Source organism: Arvicanthis niloticus, chromosome 3, assembly GCF_011762505.2.
Source record: "Arvicanthis niloticus isolate mArvNil1 chromosome 3, mArvNil1.pat.X, whole genome shotgun sequence".
Taxonomy (NCBI): Eukaryota; Metazoa; Chordata; class Mammalia; order Rodentia; family Muridae; genus Arvicanthis; species Arvicanthis niloticus.
Genome location: NC_047660.1, coordinates 40,810,785 through 40,834,692, shown reverse-complemented (window position 1 = coordinate 40,834,692; position 23,908 = coordinate 40,810,785). Strand labels below are relative to the sequence as shown.

The following is a 23,908-nucleotide window of genomic DNA, read 5'->3' as shown; positions in this document are numbered from 1 at the left end:
CCTGCGGAAATGATAGGTGACAGTTACTTCTGCTTGTTTTTCAGGACTCGTAGTAGAGTGCCAACAAGAACGATCACAGCTGAAAAATAAAGAAATAGCTTTGCGTGTGTTGAAAGCCAGACTCTACCAACAAATAATCGAGAAAGACAGGTGTCAGCAGCAGAGTGCTAGAAGACTTCAGGTAAGACAAGTGGAGCAGTTGCAATGCTGTAGGAAAGTCATGTTCAGATGCAGTGCCTGTCCTCACGTGAATACACGTCACTAGAACATAGGACATGCTGTTTTTGTAAGCAAGGAATGTTTAAGTGCCAGGAGCCTACAGGGTTGTTGATTGCATTCAGGCCAGTTTCCAAAGGAGTAAATGAATAAACAGAAGTATTTCCTACTTGTTTTCTTGCAGTGTTTATGTTTTAATGTCTTAAACTGAAATTGGTTGTTTTGGTTTTGTTTTGTTTTGTTTTGCTTTTCCTGACAGGTTTTCTCTGTGTAGCCCTGGCTGTCCTGGAACTAGACTCAGCTGTCCTCGAACTCTGCCTCCCAAGTGCTGGGATTAAAGGTGTGAGCCACTGTGCCTGGCAGGAAATTTGGTTTTAAGATAAAAAAAAATGATCTCTTGAAACTTGAAGTGTTTTAGATACTTAAAGGCCTGTGGTTTTTATTACGACTCAGTATGAATCAAACTTAAACGGCATTCCTGGAAGAAGGGAAGGAGATTGCTGCTGGAGTCTGGGGATAAAGAATAAAGGAGAGAGTGTCATTTCACTTCGTGCCCTTTGGTACTTCTTGAATTTTTCTGGATATATATTTATAGTTGTTGGGGTCCAGGAGTCACTCCACAAACCATACGAACACTGATCTTAATCAGACAGAGATAGTTTATTGAACACATGCCCTCAAGACTGGTCAATCAGGGACATAGCTCAGACTTTGGGAACTGAAGCTATGACCTGACTATTTCTCAGGGCCAGCTTATAAAGGCAAAACCCAGAAAAACCACAATGAGCTCATACGCAGGTATTGGGCGGGGGAGTGGCATTGTAGGGTAGTCTGTCTTTTTTCCACGTTTCTTTAGTAAGTTACACATAACCGTTCAACCTGACCCCTATCTTGCTTGGCCTTGAGTGAAGGCTGCAGCTGGGCAATTTTCTAAGGAGAGAAGCTCTCAAAATATAACAAAGCTCTGAGCATTGCAGAAACGGAGTCAGTTTGACCTTGCTCAGAACCAAATTGTTTTCTGTATCTGCTTCCTTTTTGTGTCAACAATATGGGATGGTTGGCAGGCCTGAAGCAAAATGACTATAGTTATTTCTAAGAAGTAATACCAGTGAACCAGGTCAGGGATCTAGACTTCAACAATAGTATTGAATATAGTGTGCAAAGCTGGGTGTGGTAGCTTACAGCTTTTATCTCAGCAGTCAGGAGGCCAAGGCAGGTGGATCGAGATGAGTTCTAGGCCAGTGTTGTCTACCTAGTGAGACCCTATTTCAAAAAACTATGTTATGTATAAAATATATTAGTTAGACTGTGGTGACACACGCCTTTAACCCCAGCACTCTGGAGACAGAGGCAGGTGGGGCTTTGAGTTCAAGAGCAGCCTGGCCAACAAAGTGAGTTCTAGGATAGCCAGCACTGTTACACAGAGAAACCTGCCTTGAAAAACAACAACAGTCTTTTAAATATTAATCCTTGTGTTCACCATGATAGGAACCCTTTCCCTGTTTGTCTTTCTTTCTTTGCCCTCATTACAATAAAAGTAAAGGGATAGATTGTATATTAGGTCTCATTTGTGTGGCCAGAAAGACCTCTGACTACCTTGTTTGCCTGTTTAATAGCAATTTCTACTGTTTGGAAACTTTTTCATCAGTCAGTCATACAGTAGTCTTTATGCAGTGCCCAGTGGTCAACCCTGGTTCCCTCATCACCCAGAAAGTTTTGCAGACTGGATTCCGATCCAACTGGTCTAGACTGGAGTCTTAATATGGTGCTTTCTAAACTGAGCTGGCAGAAGTGATAGCGGAGAGACTGTTTCAGAACACACAGTCCCTTGTTCATATGTCTATGATTGAGCTTAGAAATCTGTAATTCTTCAAAATTCTCCTGATCAGATGTTTGGTTTCATGCCATTTGCCTCAGGCTTTAAGAAAAAGAGTCAGTATTTGGAGGCTGAGGTGAGAGGATTGGCAGCTGCAGATCAACCTGTGCTGTATAGTGAGGACATGGAGAAAGAACAAGGGAGCTGGAGGCCGTGGAGGATGGGGAGGAAGGGCAGATCCAAAGACACATTTCTTTCATCTTAAAAATGAAGCAATTGAGAGAGTGCTGTGTATGGAACTATCGTTAGGGGCAGGAGTAGACTGAGCATGTCAGTAACCATCTCATGGCCAGGAGCAGACTGAGCATGCCAGTAACCATCACATGTGGTGATTGTGACGGAGAGTCCACATTGTAAGTTTAAAGGAGTCAGAGAACATATTTCTGAATCTGCCTGTGGCCACGAACCAACCAGGTTTTCCTGAAAGGAGGGCTGGAAATGAAGAAAGGGACGGAGGTCCAGAGAAAGATGAAGCCAAGACAAGGTTCTCTGATCAAGGCTTGAAGTTTTAATGTTCAGCTCTTAATTTAAAGAGAAAGCCCCAGCACTGAACCCCTTCTTGTTTCAGCCTGAGATGGGTTGGGGAACCCATCCTTAGTCATAGCCAGAGATGTCTTGAGGTAAGCTCAGCGGGCAGTTTATTCTAAGTTCCTGTAGCTAGCAGGTTGTACGTGCAGCCAACGTGGGTAACTCCACTTAGGTCCTATTATTTGGTCTATTGTGGTAGACAAGGTCTTTCAGGCCTGCTCAAGGCTGAGGGGAGGACACATATTTCAGTTACTGGGCTAGGGTGGTAGAGACATACATGTTAAGAAAGGGCATCCCTTCAAATAAACTAGATAACGTGAAATCGGCATGCTATAACACGTGGTATTGTAAAGGTTCATGTGGTTCTCAGAAATAACGTTTGGGAGGCTGCTCATGTTAAGAACCTGGAATGCTGAGTTTAAGTGCGTGCTCTTAGCAGACAGCAGGAAGCTTCTCAGAGAGATGCCTTGGGAAGATGGGGCAAGCCCGCTCACGTAGCAGGAACATACAACGTTAGTCTGTAGTTTTGTAGAAGTGTATGAGAAGGTGATAGTAGAAATGCAGCCAGGACACACTAAGAAACCAGCTAGAAACGGGCATCCAGACGGCAGACTGAACGGAAAGTGCTCTCTCCCCTGTCTGCATGGTCTGCATCAAGCCTAGCAAGTGCTTGTTAAATCAATGAATTCAGGGTTCCTACCTGGGAAAAAAGGAACATGCCAGGCATGGGCCTCACGTCTGTACTGCCTGTAGTTGGGAGGCTGAGACAGGAGAGTTGCTGTGAGGCTACCTTAAGCTACACAGAGACACAATATATTTAAAAAAAAAAAAAAAAAAAAAAAAAAAAAAAAAAAAAAAAAACAACTCTAAAAAGGATAGGAAATTTTTTTAAATGTTAAAAAAAAAGGAACTTGAACCATCAAAGAGGCATTTGTTCTTATTTCACAGATCAACTCTCCACAGGTGTTTGGTTACTTGTCTGGTGGGCTGGGGATGGAACCTTTGCTGGGTTAGCATGCATTCACCCCTAAGTTCCTTCCCCAACCCCAAACCTGAAGTCTTAAGATTACCTCCTACCCATTCTTGTCTTGCTCTGTGGATATAAGGTTTTGTTTTTTTTTTTTTTAAAATAGATACTTAATCCCTTCAAACAGGAAAATCAAGTGTAAGTGTAGTGCCAGGGAAATGTTAGTGATTCCCCCCAAAACAGACAGGAGCCAATCTGATGCAACTCACAGCAGAGTCTTTATTCTATTTGAGTTAGCTCAGGCTCCTCCAATGCACCAGCTTCATGCAGGATGGATTTCGGGTCGGGGAGCCCCGAATGTCCATGGGGCAAGGCTTCATGGTAAGCAGCAAGCAGGGAGTACGTGTGCAAGCATTTCATTGGAAAGCTACTGTGGCCTTTAACATAATTGGCTGGTGCTGAGATCCTTATCATAAACTTAATTTCTGTTCCCCTCTGCATTGGTGGTTGTTAGGCAGGGGGTGGGTGAGCTTGTAACCTGCAGGTGAAGGTTTGTTGGGGGAATAACCTGGAGACTCTGGTCTTGTTGAGGGTGTAACCTGGAAACACTGGTCTTGTTGGGGATTAGCTTAGAGAATAGTGGAAACCAATGCTAGGTACCAGCCTGTTAGTTTACTTGAGTTCAAACTTAGGTCAGGTTCTCTAAAATGGAGTCTGAACTTAAAAGATTTGGCCTCACATAAGGATTTATTAAGATTTTATAAATGTTATAATTTTTTATTTTAAAATTAAAAGTACAAATTTCTTTTTGTTATGAGACAGGTGGGAACAAGAGCCCAGTCAGAGAGAATTCGGACATATAATTTCACCCAGGATAGAGTCACTGACCACAGGATAGCATATGAAGTTCGTGACATTAAGGTAATATTACTGACTATGTTTTATGTACCTTTGCTTCATTAGAAATATAGTCAGGGGCTGGAGAGATTATTGACTAAGAGTACATTCCCAGGATCCAAAGGATGGAAGGCAGGAAACCAATGCAAGTTGTCCTCTGATCACACATGCACCATGTCACACATGTACACACACACATACATACACATACACACAAAACACATAAGTCAGGTAGAAGCTGCTCTTAGCCTTAAATGTAGCTACAAGTTGCTTCACGAATGGCTCCCTCCAAACACCTTCTCCCCACCTTTAATCCTTTCTTGCAGGAATGGCTAGGCCTTTTTAAGGGTACATCTGATTAGGTGAAGCCCTCTAGGATGGCATTATCTTTTATTAAGTCAAAGTCACTTTATTGATTACTTAATTCCAGAAGTACTATTTCTTTATTGTTGCAGGTTCCATCTGTAAGATAGAGAATTATACATGGTTAAAACACCCAGGGCATCACCATCATAGAATTAGACCTATTACAATGTGTGTGTGTGTGTGTGTGTGCGCGTGTGTGTGCGCGCGCATGCGCGCGCGCGCTTGTTGATTTGTTTGTTTGCTCTTTTTTTCCCCTGATTATGTAGCCCTGGCTAGCTTCATAGAGAGATCTCCCTGTCTCTGCCTCCACGTCTCCACATGTTGGGAGTGAAGCCATGAAGCGTCACACCCAACTAATGTATCTTCTTTTTATGTAAGCGGTATAGCCAAGCTGTTGGAGAAAATATCCTGTAAACATTGCTTGAACAGCATTACCTAAAATCCTTCTAGCTAGGACTACTAACATTAATACATCAGCAAAGAAACCCAGTGGAAAAACTAAAGCCTCATAATTTTGATTCTGTCCACTTTGTACCCAAAACTAGTCTTGGTTTTACAAGAGAGAGGTCCAGTTTTTTATATTTATAAAGTTTTGTGTATCTTACTCCACTTCCTCTGTCATCTTGTGGCGCACAACTATCTTGCATATGACCTTCAAATGAGAAAAAAAATTTACTGTTGTTCTTGTGTTTGTTTAAGATAGGGTTTTACCCTTGTAGCTCAGGCTAGCCTGGAACTCAGAGTAATGCTCTGGCCTTATGTTCTGATTCCTTGGGTTACAAGGGAGAGCCACCAACCTGGTAGATGGAGCAAATGTTTGTTAACTTCTCTTTCCGTAGATAAAACACAATAGTAAGCAAAGATATTTGGCAATATTGTTTCAAGTGTATCATATTTTTTCAGCTGTTTTTCAGGACTTCAGAGGCCGAGGGAAGAGAATCACCATGAATTAGAGGGCAGCCTGATAGCAAGGCCTGTCTCAAACCAAAAAGTAAAAAACACACCATGGCCAGGGTCAGAAGGAAAGATAGCAAAGAGATTGACAGGAGCCAGTAGCTTAGAAATGATCCAGAAGAGAATGGAGAAGGCGTAAGGACCTCGGCAGGAGAGTGGCAGCTGGCAGACAGAGTAGAGGGTAGGCTGGGGGAAAGTGAACATGTAGGGGCTCTTCTGCCTGGCTCTCCACCCCTTTCAGTAACTCCAGCTTGCTCTGACTTCATCCACATAATTCCTGATGGAGCAGCTGCGCCTGGGCATGATCATGACCCTGACAACAATTGATTTGTTTGGCTCAGGCAGCTGAACAAGCCGCAGCCCCCAAGGAGTGCCTCCCAAGATTTCTAAACTAGAGGTAGAGTTGTGCCCACTTCTTGGTGGCTAACCCTGAACTATGAACTGTGAGAAGAGGTCAGAAGGCACATTTCTCAGCTTGCAGAGTCGGGGGGGGGGCAGGGAGAAGGAGCACAAGGAGAAGAGTGCATAGTCACGATGTCAATGCCTCACACTCATTTCCGAGGCGCACGGCACGCAGTCTCAGTTCCGGGGAGCAGCAGCAGACCCCAATGCTCCAGCACTTCGGAGAGCACCCAGGGGACTTAGAGTTCCGCTGAAGCTGGCTCTTAAGCCCTTCTTTGAGATAGCTCCTCACTCTGTAGTCCAGGCTGCCAATTGGAACGTTGCCCTGGCCCGAGCTGTGACTGTACTTCGTGTCTCTCTCTCTCTCTCTCTCTCTCTCTCTCTCTCTCTCTCTCTCTCTCTCTCTCTCCCTCCCTCCCTCCCTCCCTCCCTCCCTCCCTCCCTTCCTCCCTCCCTTCCTCTCTCTCTTTCTTTCTCCCCCTCTCCCCCCTCCACATTTAGTCATTTGAACAGCCCTGTACTCGGAGAATACCCATTTCTTTTAAAGACTCAGTCTTTTCCAGCTGCCACTCTCCTGTTAACAGGTCCTTTCAGCCCTTGCCTTCTCCTTAGTGTTTTCACTGTCTGCATTAGTCTATGCTGGTTGCTTACTTGTCTCACTCTGACACTAGCTTGTTAGCTTCTGACAGTTCAGCACTAGAATCTTTATATAAACCCTTTAATCTTTATATAACTACAACTCCCTGGGTGATCCAAACCAACTCCCAAGGTATTATGATTACTGTTGATCATCAGTAATCATAATACTTTTACATCAGTTCCCCAAATGAAATCCAAGTGGCAGTGCCATAATAATTGGAGCTCCAGGTATGTTTGCTTTTAATAAGTAGGTGTATAGCATGTATTAGTTGTGTGAAACTTTTTAATTTTTATTTATGTATGAGTCCTCTGCTTGTATGTCTGAATGACAGAAGAAGGCATCAGATCCCATTATATATGGTTGTGAACCACTGTGTGGTTGCTGGGAATTGAACTCAGGACCTCTGGAAGAACAGCCAGTACTGTTAACTTCTGAGCCATCTCTCCAGCTAAATATTAATTCTAAGATTGAATCATAGTGCTTGTTCTTCCTATTTTGGGATTTGATTGATGTTTTGCACTATGCTGGCACCTCCAGAATAAATATATATTAAGACACTCCCATTCCTTTAATTAAAGAGAAAGATGTGTACATTTCCTTAACTTTCAACTTTAAGAATCCTCAAGAGAGACTAAACACAAGCACATGACAGCTCTCAGTGTTTAGAGTTCCATGTGCCACCTCAACATATATCCACTAAGCCAAGTTTGATTATTTCTAAAATAGAACGTGTGGATTCACTAATCCCAAGTCTAGTATACAAACTTCTACACGGGAAAGATACTTGAAGAAAGATACTTGAAGAAACCCTTTTAGTCATTTTGCAGAGAGGAACTGAGAGAGGGAAATGACAGGGAAGTCTAAAGGAAGCAACCTTCCCCAGGGTTAGTATTTGGAGAATTGTTTGTCTCAACTTTATTTTTGAGTTTGTTCAGACATATATACTGTTTGCAGTGAATACTACTCAGCCTATGTCAGGGCTGAGCAGTGAATGTGCCTTCTGTTTATCCCTCCATTCCTTCTCTATATCCATCTGTTTGGCTTTTGAACCATTTAAAAGCAAATTGTTTGGGAAGTGAAGGCAGGAGGATTAGAAGTTCAAGGTCACTCTCTGCCACTTAAGGAGTACTAGGCCAGCTTGTGCTACAAACCTGCTCAAAACAAAAAACAGAAAGAAGAAAAAAGATAGAAAAGATAAAGGAGGTTGTTAACTAAAGAGACTTGAACCTTTACCATTACAAAATAGTTTGCAGTTACACTGGACTGCTAGATTGTATCTGTGTCTGGAATGCTCACTTCGAGGCCAGGGATCAGCCTCTGATGTCTTTAGACTCCATTCACCTTGCTTTTAGAGTCAAGGTCTCTTACTGGCCCAGAACTCAGAAATTATAATAGACTGGTTAGCCAGTGAAGCACAGGGATCTGCCTGTCTCTGCTCCCCAGTGTAGGTTACACGTGGATGTCACCACACTGAGATTTTTACAGGTTCTGGAGGTCAAGCTCAGTCTTCATACTCACAAGGAAAGCGTTTTACCAGCTGAGCCATTGCAATAATCCAAGACTTGTACATTTTCCGGTTTTTTTTATTTCTTTTTCACTTATTGTATGTGCACATGTGTGTAGACATATTTGTATGACTGTTTACATGTATGTGCACATGGATACAAGTCAGTGTCAGGTTCCACCTCTGTTGAGACAAGGTCTTTTCTATGACCTGGGAGCTCACCAATTGACTAGACGGCCTAGCCAAAGTGAACCTTAGAAATCTGCTTATGTCTAACCACACACACCCTGCTCTGTGGTTACAAATGTGTGTGAGTGAGAGTGTGTGTGTGTGTGTGTGTGTGTGTGTGTGTGTGTTTTCTTTTACGTGGGACCTAAGGATCTGCACTCGGGTCTTCATGGCATGCATCGCCGTATCACAGCCCTTGGCTGTCCAATTAAAATTTTTAGATTTATGTATATGGATGTTTCACATGTATTCATGCATGTATGTTTTTGGGAAACACCTGACATCCAAGCTGTATAGTCAGGTGTCATAATAACTCCTTTTTTTATCAGGAATTTTTACGTGGTGAGAAGTGCCTGGATCAGCTCATTGAGAGACTGCTTCAATCAGCCGATGAAGAGGCCATAGCTGAATTTTTGGATGAAAGCCTTCAATCAGTGAAATAAACGTGGTTTATTATTTATTGTTATATAAATGAAGTGGGCTTTGATCAAGAAACAAACAGGTGTGGAAATTGTAATGAATATTCATAAAGTCTAGATGTATCTACAGGGTTTTTATAGAAATCATTTCGATAAAAGAAAAATTTCTTGACATAGAGGTTTATTTTAAGTCTCAGTAAATAATCCAGCTCTCCAAATAGAAAATAAGCTTGTAACATCAAAATAAAATATTGAGAATTGTATAAGATGAATCAACTGTTTCTTTTAGGCCTTTTAAAAATCATAAGCATTTTCTTCCAAAGGGAGTCTATGAGTCACCATGCTGAGCTTATATAAAATCACATTTAAAAAAAATTACATGACAGGTTCAGGACAAATTGATAGTTACTAAATATTTGAAACAGACGGGATGCTTGCCAGGAGCTCACTCACTGGGCATGCTTCAACTGAGGGAGAGTGGACTCACTGAAACTCTCATGGCAATTAATGACCAAAAGACATTAAGCATTGTTTATCCTTTTAATTTTTAGATACTCAGCTAGCAGTGGTGGCGCACACCTTTAATCCCAGCACTTGGGAGGCAGAGGCAGGAGGATTTCTGAGTTCGAGGCCAGCCTGGCCTACAGAGTGAGTTCCAGGACAGCCAGGGCTACACGGAGAAACCCTGTCTCGAAAAAACAACAACAACAAAAAATGTTTTTAGATACTCTAGTGAGTGTGTGGTGAAATCTTGTGAATTGAATTTGCATTTGCCTGATAATGAATGACTTGGACATCTTTGCATGTTTTTATTTGCCAGTATACATACAGTATGGAACCCGATATTTCCCCAGTGCTTACATTTACACTTATTTCACCACACTGGAAGAGCAGAAGCTTGGGAATTGGTTGATTGTCACTTTGTGTTTTTATTGTTTTATTAAAATGTTGTGTATGTCTCCCAAGAACTCCAGCCCCAATTAGAAGCTTTGTAGTTTTTGTCTGTCTGTTTCCAGACAGGCCCTGTCTGTCCTGAAAATCCCTATGTAGACCAGGCTGGCCTTGAAGTCACAGAGATCCGCCTGCCCCTGCCTCTGCCCCTCTAGTGCTAGGATTAAAGGCGGTCCACCATACCTGGCAGCTTTGCAGTTTTTAGTCTTCTCTTTAGGGCTAAGATTTATCTTGTTTTTTTTTTTTTTTTTTTTTTTTGTTTTGTTTTTGTTTTTTTTTTTTTAGAGTTTACAGAAGGGAGTCAATTAACACTGTTGACTTTGACCTAGTTGTTTCAAAACAATTTGTTGAAAAGACTCTCTTTTGCATTGCATTGCTATATGCTCCTGGTTTCTCACATTTAACCTGGAGGGTGGGTGAGATGGCTTAGCTGGGAAAAGTGCTTGTTTGCTAACAAGCCTCAAGGACTGAGTTTGATCACCAGAACCTACATGGTGGAAGGAAAACCCAGACTCCATTAAATTATCCTCTAACCTTCACATGTGTCACATACTCTCACACAACATAAGTAAGTGTATAAGGCCCCCACGAATGGAGGACCTCACCCAAGCCTCGGGAACTCACGGCCACCCCAGTAACCCACAAGACACTGAACTTGATGCGATCAGCAAGAGGCATATTTTAATCAGTATACTGAGGTCAAGACCCATGACCCACGCAGGGGCAGTGGGGTCTGACCCCGGGGCTTTGGAGACATAGAGACTCTAAAGCCCAAAACCACAACTCAGGGAGGAAACCACAACCCAGGGGGAGTAAAGGAGGGCTATTGGAGAGCACCTGTGATAAGTCCCAGACCATTATTCAGTTTGTGACAGGGTACAAGGAACAGGCTATTCTCTAAGAGCCTATACATAATCAGCCAAGTTACTGGTATCCAGGGTGCACAGGCACGCTAACTTGAACTCCCAGCTCAAACCCTATTCAATCTATCATCTATTTTGTCTTGTGGATAGCTAGTTTCCTAAAACCCAGAGCGCAGAACAAGCTGATTTGCACTCTTGACTCCATCTGTGGAAGGTTTAAAATTTTTTAACTCTTTCAAGTGTAATAAAATTTCAAATTAAGCGCCTGGTCCTTTTGGCTGGGGCAGACACCTAGCTGGTCTGCTCCTGTGGAGACACCATATCCTGAGCCATCCTAGAGGAACCACTGCACTCTCTCAGAGTGGGAAGAATGGGGAAGATTTGCAGCCTCGTCCTCATCACCATTGCCCTGATAATGGGAAGGGAAAGCTGGGCCCTTGAGAATGAGAACTGTTTGCAGGAGCAGGTGAGGCTCGGCGCTCAGGTGCACCAGCTTGAGACCCAGGTCAAACAACAACAGACCATGATTGCACAACTTTTGCATGAGAAGGAAGTCCAGTTCCTGGATAAAGGATAGGAGAACAATTTCATTGACCTTGGAAGCAAGAGGCATTATGCAGATTGTTCAGAGATTTACAATCACAGATTTAAGCAGAGTGGATTTTACAAAATCAAACCTCTTCAAAACCTGGCAGAATTCTCTGTTTATTGTGACATGTCTGATGGAGGAGTATGGACTGTAATTCAGAGATGGCAGCGAGAACTTTAACAGGGGTTGGAATGACTATAAAAATGGCTTTGGAAACTTTGTCCAAAAAATTCGGTGAATACTGGCTGGGTAACAAAGACATTAACTTGCTGACTATGCAAGGAGACTACACTTTAAAAATCAGCCTAACAGACTTTGAGAAAAACAGCCGCTTCACACAATACGAAAGTTTTAAAGGTGACGATAAAAAGTCTCCTTATGAACTGAATATTGGAGAATATTCTGGCACAGCTGGAGACTCCCTGTTGGGAACTTTTCACCCTGAAGTGCAGTGGTGGGCACAAAGAATGAAGTTCAACACATGGGACAGAGATAACGACAAGTACAAAGGGAATTGTGCTGAGGAAGAGCAATCTGGCTGGTGGTCTAACAGGTGTCACTCTTCAAACTTGATCGGTGTACACTATCATGGTTCCAACACATTATTTCAAATAATGGTGTTGTCTGGTACACCTGGCATAGGTGGTGGTATTCCTTGAAATCTGTAGTTGTGAAAATTAGGCTAAGTGGTTTTATTCCAAATATCATTTAGTTTTTCCCATTGGGATCTCCTTTCTGTAATTAATCTTAGTTTTAAATATTTGAAAAATACGATTCTGAATAATACACTCATGGCAATGGTAAAAAAAAAAATTTCAAATTAATTAAACTTTTAGAAAAGATCCATCAGTTGCATAGTGGTGAGCTCTTGGGATCTAGTCACGTATCAAAAGCCCATTAGCTGACAACCAAACTCACCAATACATAAGTATTTACATGACATTTCCTATTCAAACTGTAATAATGAAGAAACAAATCACCTATTTGTTTAAACCTAGTCTACAAACTTGAAGGGCATCCATAAATGCTCTTCTTAGGTCCTCAAATAAGTTGTTCAATACTTCCTAATGAATCTACATATCTTTGGGGGGTTTTCTGGGGACAGGGTTGTTTGTTTTGAGACAGGGGTTCTCTTTGTGTAGCCCTGGCTCTTTTGGAACTCCTCTGTAGAGCAGGCTGGTCTCAATGAAATGAGATTGCCCTGCTTCTGCCTTCTAAGTGCTGGGATTAAAGGCATGTGCTACCACCTTTAATCTCAGCAATGCCTTTAATCCTAAACACCTGGTAGGCAGAGGCAGGTGGATCCAGGACAGCCAGGGCTGTACAGAGAAGCCCTGTCTCCTCACCACAAGAGGATAAGAAGAGGAGGAGGAGGAGGAGGAAGAGAAAGGAAAAGAGGAGGAAATCCCGAATATGTGTGTGTATATATTCCATTTAAACAGCAAATTAAAAAAAAATCAGAAGTTATTTGCTGACATTTAAAGAGTTTTTTGTTTGTTTGTTTGTTTGTTTGTTTTTTTTGGTTTTTCGAGACAGGGTTTCTCTGTGTAGCCCTGGCTGTCCTGGAACTCACTCTGTAGACCAGGCTGGCCTCAAACTCAGAAATCCGCCTGCCTCTGCCTCCCAAATGCTGGGATTAAAGGCGTGTGCCACCACCGCCCGGCTAAAGAGTTTTTTTTAATGGCTCATGATTTCAAATTAGTGGGTGTATATCTATAATAGAATAAGTAAAACAATAATGATTGAGTTTGTATTTTAAAGACAGTCTATCACTTTAATAATTATTCTAATAAAAATAAAGACCTCTGTAAATTGGACATACCATTCGGTCTCCACACAAACTAAAATACTATTGTCCTCAGTTTTCAAATTATATAAAGTTTTCAAGTGGAAGTCATACAGTCAAATAATAGACTGGGTACTTTTACTCTGGACTTGAAAGCCTTTTTTTTTTTTTTTTTTTTTTTTTTTTTTTTTTTTTTTTTTGTGAGATGGGGTTCTCTCTACAGAGCTCAAACTGTCCTGGAACTCACTATGTAGACCAAACTGTCCTTAAACTCTTAGAAACCTTCCTGCCTCAGCCTCCTCGGTTCTGGGATTAAAGGCGTATGCCACTGTACAAGGCTGAAACCTAAAGTATCAAATTCAGGATACTAAACGTTTTCTACCTCAATAAAACAAAAGATTAAGAGGTTACGTCAACTACAACTCCCAAGATGCAAAGTGGCTTCGACCTATTTATATGGACCCGCGAGCCCGAGGATCCCATCATGCATCGAGGCGCGCGAAAGGCAACCTGGGAAGAGTAGTTCGTCCGGGCATCTACCCGTCTCGCCAGCGCGGCAGAAGCTGCTCCTGTGGCTGGATCCCAGGGTCGTGTGAGGGTGAGCTGACGGGAGAAAGGGCGCGAAGGGAAACGGTGAGTCAGGCGCGGGTTACGCGATAAAGGGAGGCGGCACCGCGGCGAAGGCCCAGCTGAGTAATCGCGGCCGCGAGCGGAGTCTGTTCTGGGACGCCGCTGAGTCGGCGTCGGCGAGGGAGGCGTGAGGAGGAGCCGGGCGTCTGCAGCCGTTCTCGCCCTCGGCGCCCCGCCGCCATCGCCACCATGCAGTCCCGGGAAGACGCCCCGCGCTCTCGCCGCCTCGCCAGTCCCCGCGGCGGGAGGCGGCCCAAGAGGATTTCCAAGCCCTCGGTGTCGGCGTTTTTCACGGGCCCGGAGGAATTAAAGGACACGGCCCATTCTGCAGCCCTGCTGGCACAGCTCAAGTCTTTCTACGACGCGCGGCTGCTGTGCGATGTGACCATCGAGGTGGTGACGCCTGGCAGTGGGCCCGGCACGGGGCGCCTCTTCTCGTGCAACCGCAACGTGCTGGCGGCGGCTTGCCCCTACTTCAAGAGCATGTTCACAGGGGGCATGTACGAGAGCCAGCAGGCCAGCGTGACCATCCACGACGTGGATGCCGAGTCCTTCGAGGTCTTGGTGGACTACTGCTACACTGGTCGCGTGTCGCTCAGTGAGGCCAACGTGCAGCGCCTGTACGCGGCCTCGGATATGCTCCAGCTGGAGTACGTGCGTGAAGCCTGTGCTTCCTTCCTGGCTCGCCGGCTCGACCTGACCAACTGCACTGCCATCCTCAAGTTTGCCGATGCCTTTGACCACCACAAGCTGCGATCTCAGGCCCAGTCCTTCATAGCCCACAACTTCAAGCAGCTCAGCAGGATGGGTTCCATTCTGGAGGAGACGCTGGCAGATCTGACCCTGGCCCAGCTGCTGGCCGTCCTGCGTCTGGACAGTCTGGATGTGGAGAGTGAGAAGACTGTGTGTCATGTGGCGGTGCAGTGGCTGGAGGCTGCTCCGAAAGAGCGTGGCCCCAGTGCAGCGGAAGTCTTTAAGTGTATTCGTTGGGCACACTTCCCTGCAGAAGATCAGGACTACTTGGGAGGGCTGCTGACCAAGCCTATTGTGAAGAAATACTGCCTGGATATTATTGAAGGGGCCCTCCTGCAGCTGCGATTTGGTGATAGGTTGTACAAGTCAGTGGTGTCCAAGCCAAATAGCAGCCACAGCAGCAGTAGCAACAATAGCAGCAACAGCAGCAGCACCAGTAGCTCTGTTGTATCAGTAGCAGAAAATCCACCCCAAAGATTGGGTATGTGTGCCAAAGAGATGGTAATTTTTTTTGGACACCCCCGAGATCCATTTCTCTGTTATGACCCTTATTCGGGAGATATTTACACAATGCCGTCTCCTTTGACTAGCCTGGCACACACTAAGACCATTACATCTTCAGCCGTTTGTGTCTCTCCAGACCATGACATCTATCTTGCTGCCCAACCTAGGAAAGACCTATGGGTGTATAAACCAGCCCAAAATAGTTGGCATCAACTGGCAGACCGATTGCTGTGCAGAGAGGGGATGGATGTGGCATATCTGAATGGCTACATTTACATCTTGGGTGGGCGAGACCCGATTACTGGAGTTAAATTGAAGGAAGTGGAATGCTACAGTGTTCAGAGGAACCAGTGGGCGTTGGTGGCTCCTGTACCGCATTCCTTTTATTCATTTGAACTAATAGTGGTTCAGAATTATCTTTACGCTGTCAACAGTAAGCGCATGCTCTGCTATGATCCTAGCCATAATATGTGGCTGAATTGCGCATCTCTTAAGCGAAGTGACTTTCAAGAAGCCTGTGTCTTCAAAGATGAAATCTATTGTATCTGTGACATCCCAGTCATGAAGGTCTACAACCCAGCTCGAGGAGAGTGGAGGCGGATTAGTAATATTCCACTGGACTCAGAAACCCACAACTACCAGATTGTCAATCATGACCAAAAGTTGCTGCTCATTACTTCTACCACCCCACAGTGGAAAAAGAACCGTGTGACAGTATATGAATATGATACTAGGGAAGACCAATGGATTAATATAGGTACCATGTTAGGCCTTTTGCAGTTTGACTCTGGGTTTATTTGCCTGTGTGCTCGAGTTTATCCTTCCTGTCTTGAGCCTGGTCAGAGTTTCATCACTGAGGAAGATGATGCAAGGAGTGAGTCTAGCACTGAATGGGACTTAGATGGATTCAGTGAACTGGACTCTGAGTCAGGAAGTTCAAGTTCTTTTTCTGATGATGAAGTCTGGGTACAGGTTGCACCTCAGCGAAATGCACCAGATCAGTAGGGTTCTTTGTAAATATTTCGAGACAATAAGATGTTGTTTCTACTGTATGGAATGTATCTTAAAATGATACCCCTTTTCCTGAAAAGACAAAGTTGATTAGGACTGGAGATTTGGTTTAGAAAGGGTAGCAATTTGAATAGTAATACAATATGCAAAATTCATACAGTCCCTGAAATCAGCTTATTTCATAATTTGCTGTGCAAAAAGTCCATGATTAAAATGTGCATAGTGAACTACATAAATTGATTAAGGTGTTTAGTGGATTTTGTTTTGCTGTTAATTAGTATGTTTATATTTGATTTTTCTAGTTTTAGTTAAATTTTGCCTAGTGCTATGAGGTCTTGTTTGTTATTAGAAAAACTGGACTGAGAATTGTATTTTGAAGGTGTTCATTTCCTTCAGAATGATGAAAGATCACATTTTAAAGTAAATTTTTAGTGTCCTCAGTTATAGTTTGTTAAAAATCTAGTATGCGCTCCTTCCTTTCTACAAAGAAAAAAATATTCAGGTTACTAAGTAGTGATTCTATATTGATAATGTGTTCAGTGGACTTACAAAGTCACAGAAAATTTAAAAAATCAGGATTCCACTGTTTCCAAAGAATTTAAGTTTTTACTTTAAAATTTAAAAATATGAATGTGGTAAATATGACCTATTTCTTGAAAAAAGAACCACTCTAGTAGTGTCATCAATTATTTAAGCACCTTTCTAAACCAAAAAATGAGAGAGGTAATTTGCTTTATAAATTCACAGTTTTGATCTGTACATGTTAAATGCTTTGTTGTCTCAGAAGAACGGCATTTTTCTTCACTGGACATGATTAAATAATGTAAATTTTTCATCATTGGTCATGCACTGTCTTAAAATGTCTGCTTCTCTAAAATATTTTAGCTATATAGTTTTAGTATTCATTTTAGAGGCTTTATCAGCAGAAAGTGATTTATTCTTTAATGTTATGAAGTAATACTGGTTTTGAAAATATGTATAAGCTAAAGGCAGTATTTTATTGAGATCAGTAGTTATACTGTTTTATCAACTCAAGTGCCAGCAAAGAATTTTAAAACTTCAAGCTGTGTATAGAACTGTTTTGTGTAGTATTGAAATATTGTCAGTTTTTAAAGTTACTATAAATGTTCTTGATTTTCAGCTTGAAGATATTTTTGTATTAAAAGTTGACTGTTAAGGAACTTAAGTGGATGGTGGGTGGCATTTGGGGCCAGTAGTTAAAGTATGTTTCTTCGGTTCTTTCCCTAATCGGTATACTCAGCCATTTTATTATGGTATCTGTATCCAATTTATATTTCTCTGTAAGTTACTCTCTAGTTTCTGTCTCAGTTACTATATGTAAAAGAAAGTCCAGAAGTAGTAAACTACACAAAACAGTCATTACGTTATAGGTGCTTACCGTTTGAAGGTTTATTAATACATATGGTTGTCATAATTCATATACATGACAAATGGTGTACATAAACAGATGTTTCATGCTATATAAAGTTTTCTATACTCTTCCTCTGTCTTTATTCAATACCATGCAAATTCCCCTTTATTCTCTAGTTGCAAAATACTAATGTTTTTACACTCTGGTAGAGGAAAGAATCTGGTCCAAGATGGGGAAGTGACTTTTTTAATGAAAAGACATGAAAAATAAAATGATAGAAACAAAACAAAATGCCACGGATAGTGTGTTATTCATCATTTTGATTGGCTGGCTGAAGAGTGTAAGGTCAGCTCAACAATATTCCTGTTAGAGCCTGCTGACTTCTAAAGTGTAGTCAGGCTTTCAAGTCTAAATTCATTTCCATTTATACTGGGGAATGTTATAAGAACTACTCTTTATTTAGAAAGTTATTTTCCCCTGTTTGGAGGCTTTTTCTTCCCCATTAACTTCTGTTGATAGCTTTTTGTTTTGTAAGGTGGAAACTTGGCATTGCTTACTACAACCAGATTATTGATCTGTACAGTTAAGGTCTGCAACTGATGTATAAAAGTCAAATTGTCAAGTTCATCATTCTCAACTCTTGAGTTAAAGCTTAGGCTAAATATTAGTAATATCCTGGCTTATTGTCACATTTTCTTGGAAAAGATTTTGATTTTGTGAAACATTTGTGAATTAGAGAATAGATGCTATTATTTTATAGATAAATGATTTGTATGTTGCTTGTTCCAAATAAAGCTGGTTTTAAACTGGAGACTTTCTGGCTTTATGTTTTATTTAGTTAAGTATATAAAACTATTGCCTGGTCAGTGATATAGGTATAGCAATATTGAATTTTTCTCAACAAGAATTCTCCCATGCTGACTTTGCCAGTTAATCAGTAAGTGCTCGGGGTACTGTCATTTCCAGTGCTGCCATTTATAAGATTTAGAAATACATCTACTTTTCTGTCTATGTACCTATAGTTTGAAGTTCTGAGAACCTAAATTACTTCAAATGCTGGGTAAGTTGAAGCTAGGCATGGTGGTAGAACACTTAACCTAGCACTGGGGAGGCTAAGGCAGGAGGATTGCAAGTTTCTCAGGCTAGCCTGAGCTACAGTTGAGACCCTGCCACAACCAAAGATAAGGCAATATAAAGTATTGTTTTCAAAATGATAGGAGACTGACTTAGCAAATAACTTAAACTTAAATAACTTAAAAAGTTGTGAGTTACCTTCTATCTCTTGTAGTTGAAAAACTTTTTTCTGTTTTGGACCTAAATTGTACTTGAGAATATGGTAAGAACTGAGTCATTCCCTATGGAATTGTATGTTTATCTTTTCATAATTTCAAGAGTATAAGGACACCTGCTTCTGAGAAAGACAGAATGACAGCAACACCTCTACAAAGAAGAATTAGCATTTCACACAGGCTCAAATATTTAAGTAAAATGCATCATGATGTCATTCCTAAAACAGGAAAAATGACCTTTATTTCTGAAAGAAATGAGAAAATGATAGCAATCTCAGAACAAAGGCAAACTTGACGTCTGAAATTTGGACTTCGTTTTTAAATGCAAATGATTTGATCTCAAATGAGCTTTTTATGAAGGCTTTGACACATAAGCACTGTATAAGTGTAAGAAATAGAGTTATTGCATAAGAAGCCCATGTATGTTTTAGATCATAAAGCAAATTTATGATTCAGTTGTTTCTTGTTGCTGATGTTGTGACTACATATTGTATTATAAGCATAAAGAGTAATAATTTTCATAATTAGGAAAACAGGTCAACCCTGTCTCGAAAAACCAAAAAAAAAAAAAAAAAAAAAGGAAAACAGGTCATCAGAAAAGGACACTTGTAATGGTTTGTATATGCTTGGTTCAGGGTCCAGGGAGTGTCACTATTAGAATGTGTGGCCCTGTTAGAGTAGGTGTGTCATTGTGGGGGTGGACTTCCTAGCTTTCTGGAAGTAGGTATTCTAGCAGCCTTCAGATGAAGATAAACTCTCAGCTCCTCCTGCACCATGCCTGCCTGGATGCAGCCAAATTCCAGCCTTGATGATAATGGACTAAACCTCTGAACCTGTAAGCAAGCTCCAATCAAATGTTGTCCTTATATAAGTTGTCTTGGTCATGGTGTCTGTTCACAGCAGTAAAACACTAAGACAATTGGTACCAGCACAGTGGGGTGGGTATTCCTGTGACAATCATGTCTTGGGGAGGACTGTGGAAGGACTTTAGAAATTTGAGCTAGAAGAGCCATTGGGTGTTAAGAGCTCTGTGGGATGTTCTGGAAGATAACGTTGAGAACAGTGCAAATGGTGGAGGCCTGGCTTGTGAAATTTCAGAGGGAAGATTAAAGACTCTTATCAGGGCTGTTGCTGTTTTGATTGTGAAGATTCTGTGGTTTTGGTTAGCTGGAACTGGAGAATCAGCTGTGATTAACAAGATACCAGAACTAAAGCGAAACTTCTGCATTCCTGAGACTATTGATGCTGGTCAACTGGAGCTAAGAAATTAGTGATAAGAGACCAGCATCATTGAGGTGAAATCTTCTGGGAAGTGTTTTCTGAGAGCACAAAGAAGCTATGTTCCAGAGATAGCCAAGGATTGTATCCGTGCTGCAGCAGGTCTTGGTAATGTGTAAGAGTCACCCAGGTGGTACTGGTTTTGAAGGCATGAAGGGGTCATGAAGAGCAGCTGAGGCTCGGCACTGTGAGAGGCCATGGAAGGCCATTGGTGAAGGTGCAGCTTTAGTTGCACTTGATGGCCTAGAACTGAAGGAGTTATGTAAAAGAGTTGAGGCTTGGCACCATGAAGAGAGCAATGTTTCAACAGAAGACAGCAGTGTTTTGGAGATGCCAGTACCATGAGATGACCACCAAGAACAGCAGTAGCAGTGGAGTACAGGCAGCTGGAGCTTAGAAGATAAGCTATGTGCTACAAAGGGCAGAGCTGGAGAAGTCATCCAAGCCCTTGGAGGAGCCCAGAAGATCTTGAGTGGATGGATCTCAGACACTCAGACTTTGGACAGTTAGAGCTTGATTTTGGAATTGATCATGCCTTGATAGTTTTCCCTCTTGAAGTAAGAAAGTGGTGTAGTGGAGCCCACAATTAAAAGACTCTGAATTTCAAAAGAGATTGGATATTTTAAAGGGATTGAAATTTTAATATGTAAGAATTTTTAAAGACTTTGGGACTTTTAAAGTTATTTAGATCTTGGGGATGAATTAGAAAGTAAGGGTTGAGCCAGGCAGTGGTGGCACACCTTTAATCCCAGCATTTAGGAGGCAGAGGCAGGTGGATTTCTGAGTTCAAGGCCAGCCTGCTCTACAGAGCAAGTTCCAGGACAGCCAGGGTTACACAGAGAAACCCTGTCTCGAAAGAGTTATCACAGAGAAAGTCGCCTCCCTTGAGGAAAATGCCTCCATGAGATCCAGCTGTAAGGCATTTTCTCAATTAGTGATCAAGGAGGAAGGGCCCATTTTGAGTGGTGCCATCCCTGGGCTAATAGTCCTGGGTTCTATAAGAAAGCAAGTTGAGCAAGCCAAGGGAAGCCATGCTTCCTCTCCTGATAAGAAAGAATTAAGGTCCAAGTGCACTTGTATATGCAGAAATTCTGTATTTGTTTAATTAAATAGGACATTTTCTGCCAGGCACGATGACATTTAATTCTAGCACTCAAGAAATCAGAGCCAGGCCAGGCAGTGGTGGCGCACGCCTTTAATCCCAGCACTTGGGAGGTGGAGGCAGAGGCAGGCAGATTTCTGAGTTCGAGGCCAGCCTGGTCTACAGAGTGAGTTCCAGGACAGCCAGGACTACACAGAGAAATCCTGTCTCGAAAAAATCAAAAGAAAAAAAAATCAGAGTCAGGCAGATTTCTACAAGTTCAAAGCCAGCCTGGTCTATATAGCAAGTTCCAGGATAGCTGAGGTTACATAGAGAGAACCTGTCTCAAAAGAAGGAAAGAAAGAAACTTTATGTAAAAGTTGTGCTCTTTGGATACTGATCTACCCAACTCAGGATTATCAGTTTTCCTCGTCAGTCCTTAGGCTGATAATTGGTTCCATGTGGCTCAAGGTGGTCCATATCCTGGCCACCAAGAAGAGAGGAAGTGGAAAAGGAATGCATAAATTGTCCCTATAAGGAATGCACACATCCCTTTTGGTAACATAGCATTGATTATATCTAAATGGCATGGTTATCATAGCTGTAAGGAGAGCTAGTCAAATAGCTTGGGAGAGGTAGTCTTTATTCCAAGTCAGTGTCTACTTAGTTAAAACTTAGAGGTTTCTTGTAAAATTCTGAGGAGTAATAATGGAATGTAAGTAACAGTCTCTAACAAATCTTCTGTCAGAATAGACTTCATCAGAAGGGCATTTCAGACAGTGCTAAGACTCCTGAGACCCACATTACACCATCTTTTAAACCTCAGTGGAAATAGGCAGAGTTATCTATCTCTTGAAATAAGAATTCTGACTGCTTAGTACTTTCAATAGCTAATTCTGGTCATTGGAGATGGATGGAGATAGGAAATGTTAAGAGAGATGGATAGATGAAGAGATAACCTCAATGAAATTAAAAGTCATCATTCCTGTCCTACCAGGTTAATGCAGAAGCAGTAGAGTTCCAGAGATGGGTTTTGCTATACAGAAGTGCTGTGTAGCAACTTCCCCCTAACTGAAACATGATCAGAGAGATACTTGCAAGACAAAACACCCATATACATAAATAACTCTTAGGACTTGGGAAGTTCTAAAGGGAGGCTCCTTAAGACTTGGGAAATAACACACAAGTCTCAAGACACAAAAACTTAACCAGATTTACAAGGTCACTCACTTCCCAAGACTATATAAGCAGTAAATACTGAGAACCTACTCCATCTTGGGATGGAAGCTTACGATAGTCATACAACTAGATGCCTACCAGACTGAAACTCCCTTGCTTGCTGGCCATTTCCTATAAAGCCTTGTCCTGCTGAGAGCTCGGAATTACATCCTCTCAGTCTACTGTCAGAGATGGCAATGTAACCCAAACTCGAACTTGTTAATAAAGACTGTAGTGCAATTGCATCAGAGTCGGCTCCTTGGTGGTCTTTGGGGTTCACAATGCTTCTTGGCACAACAATACCACTGAAGAGAGGCGACTCTGTCACATTAGGATGGCTGCAAATCCTGCAGAGAATGCCAGACTCCAGGATTCCAGCTTTTGTGAGTTGTCAACCATACAGAGGTTGCCTTGAGTTATCCATGATTCTGTAGGTAACCCCCAATAAATTCCTTACGTTCATTTAATTGGTGGTTAGTGGTATCTTACTTTGGTCATCAGTTTCCTTTCTGGGTTGAGTAGGTGTTTGTAAAGTGTCAAACAAGGAAATAGCATATATTTTGATGTAATTTGATTCTAGAAAGGGAGAATTATCTTGGGATGTCTTCCAACTTGGGACCAAGCAAGAAAAATTGGTTGGCATCAAATTTTGAAACCTTTTATACCACTAATGAGTTTAAAATTTTTTTCTACACAGTATGAATTCATTGAGGGGTTTTGCAGGGTTTTGTTTGTCTATTTATTTGGATTTTTGAGATCCAGTCTTGTCCTGTGACCCAGGCTGGCTTTGAACTCTGATCTTCCTGCCTTTGTCGCTTAAGTGCTAGGGTTCCAGGCACGTGTTACCATACTTGATTCTCATTAAGATTGGAAGGGACACTGGGTCTTGAACCCAAGGTCTTGCAAATGCCAATCATGTTCTACCTCTGAGCTATATTCCCCTACTCATTAAGTTTTCAAACTGGACAGTGGTGGTGCACACTTTAATCCTAGCACTTGGAAGGCAGAGACAGGCTGATTTCTGAGTTGAGGCCAGCCTGGTCTACAGAGGATGTTCCAGGACAGCCAGGGCTACACAGAGAAACCCTGTCTTAGAAAACAAAACAAACAAAAACCAAAAATTTAAATTTATTTTGATAAGGGGTGATAGCCCCACTCATCTGTGGGTAGAAGGATAAGATTTAGAATGAGGTTAGGAATTAGTCTTTTCTAAGATGGATGACCTCACAAGCTCTGGGAAGTTTGCTAGGTTTCCTTATTGAGTGAGCTTTCAGTCCAGTTAGACAGTGGTTGGTTACTGCCAACATGTGAATGCCACTTCACAGTTGTGGGTAATATTTAAATGTCGGTGCTCAATCCAGGCTGTTCCCAGACAGTTGCCATTTTCCTGAGACTCCGGCTCTGGACTGCAGCTCCGGCTATCTAGAAACCCTGGTCCTGACACCCACGAGATGCCAGCATGGTGTCTAGCTCTGCCAATCCACCATGCTGTCCATCCACAAAGCTGGACAATACCCACCATGCCCGCAGTACCTGGTAGAATGAAGACTCTTAATGCTTAAAGATTATCCAATATTTATATATTT

The 23,908-nt window shown here is 42.1% G+C and overlaps 2 protein-coding genes and 1 pseudogene across 9 annotated transcripts in view; all 3 read left to right on the top strand.

Moving 5' to 3' along the window:
* The window catches only part of Mtrf1 (mitochondrial translation release factor 1), a 31,304-nt gene extending 22,035 nt beyond the window's left edge, over window positions 1–9,269 (top strand). For 7 of the 8 annotated variants that reach the window (XM_034498215.2, XM_034498214.2, XM_076930685.1 and 4 more), the window contains 3 exons: window positions 45–181; window positions 4,410–4,508; window positions 8,908–9,269. In XM_034498215.2, the coding sequence (XP_034354106.1) occupies window positions 45–181; window positions 4,410–4,508; window positions 8,908–9,021 (350 nt within the window). In that variant the 3' untranslated portion in view covers window positions 9,022–9,269. The remainder of the gene's footprint in view (window positions 1–44; window positions 182–4,409; window positions 4,509–8,907) is intronic. The other variant, XM_076930687.1, reaches the window with a different exon arrangement.
* Window positions 9,270–9,506: 237 nt separating this feature from the next.
* LOC143441667 (fibrinogen-like protein 1 pseudogene) lies at window positions 9,507–12,921 on the top strand (annotated as a pseudogene).
* A 750-nt stretch (window positions 12,922–13,671) lies between these two features.
* Window positions 13,672–18,267, top strand: Kbtbd7 (kelch repeat and BTB domain containing 7). Its single transcript, XM_034498854.2, has one exon. It carries the CDS (start codon window positions 14,006–14,008, stop codon window positions 16,076–16,078), a length of 2,073 nt encoding a protein of 690 aa, XP_034354745.1. The 5' UTR covers window positions 13,672–14,005; the 3' UTR covers window positions 16,079–18,267.
* The last annotated feature ends 5,641 nt before the right edge of the window (window positions 18,268–23,908 follow it).

Bases quoted from the DNA above. Each gene is read 5' to 3' on its own strand.
- Kbtbd7 (XM_034498854.2), top strand. From the start codon at position 14,006: ATGCAGTCCCGGGAAGACGCCCCGCGCTCTCGCCGCCTCGCCAGTCCC.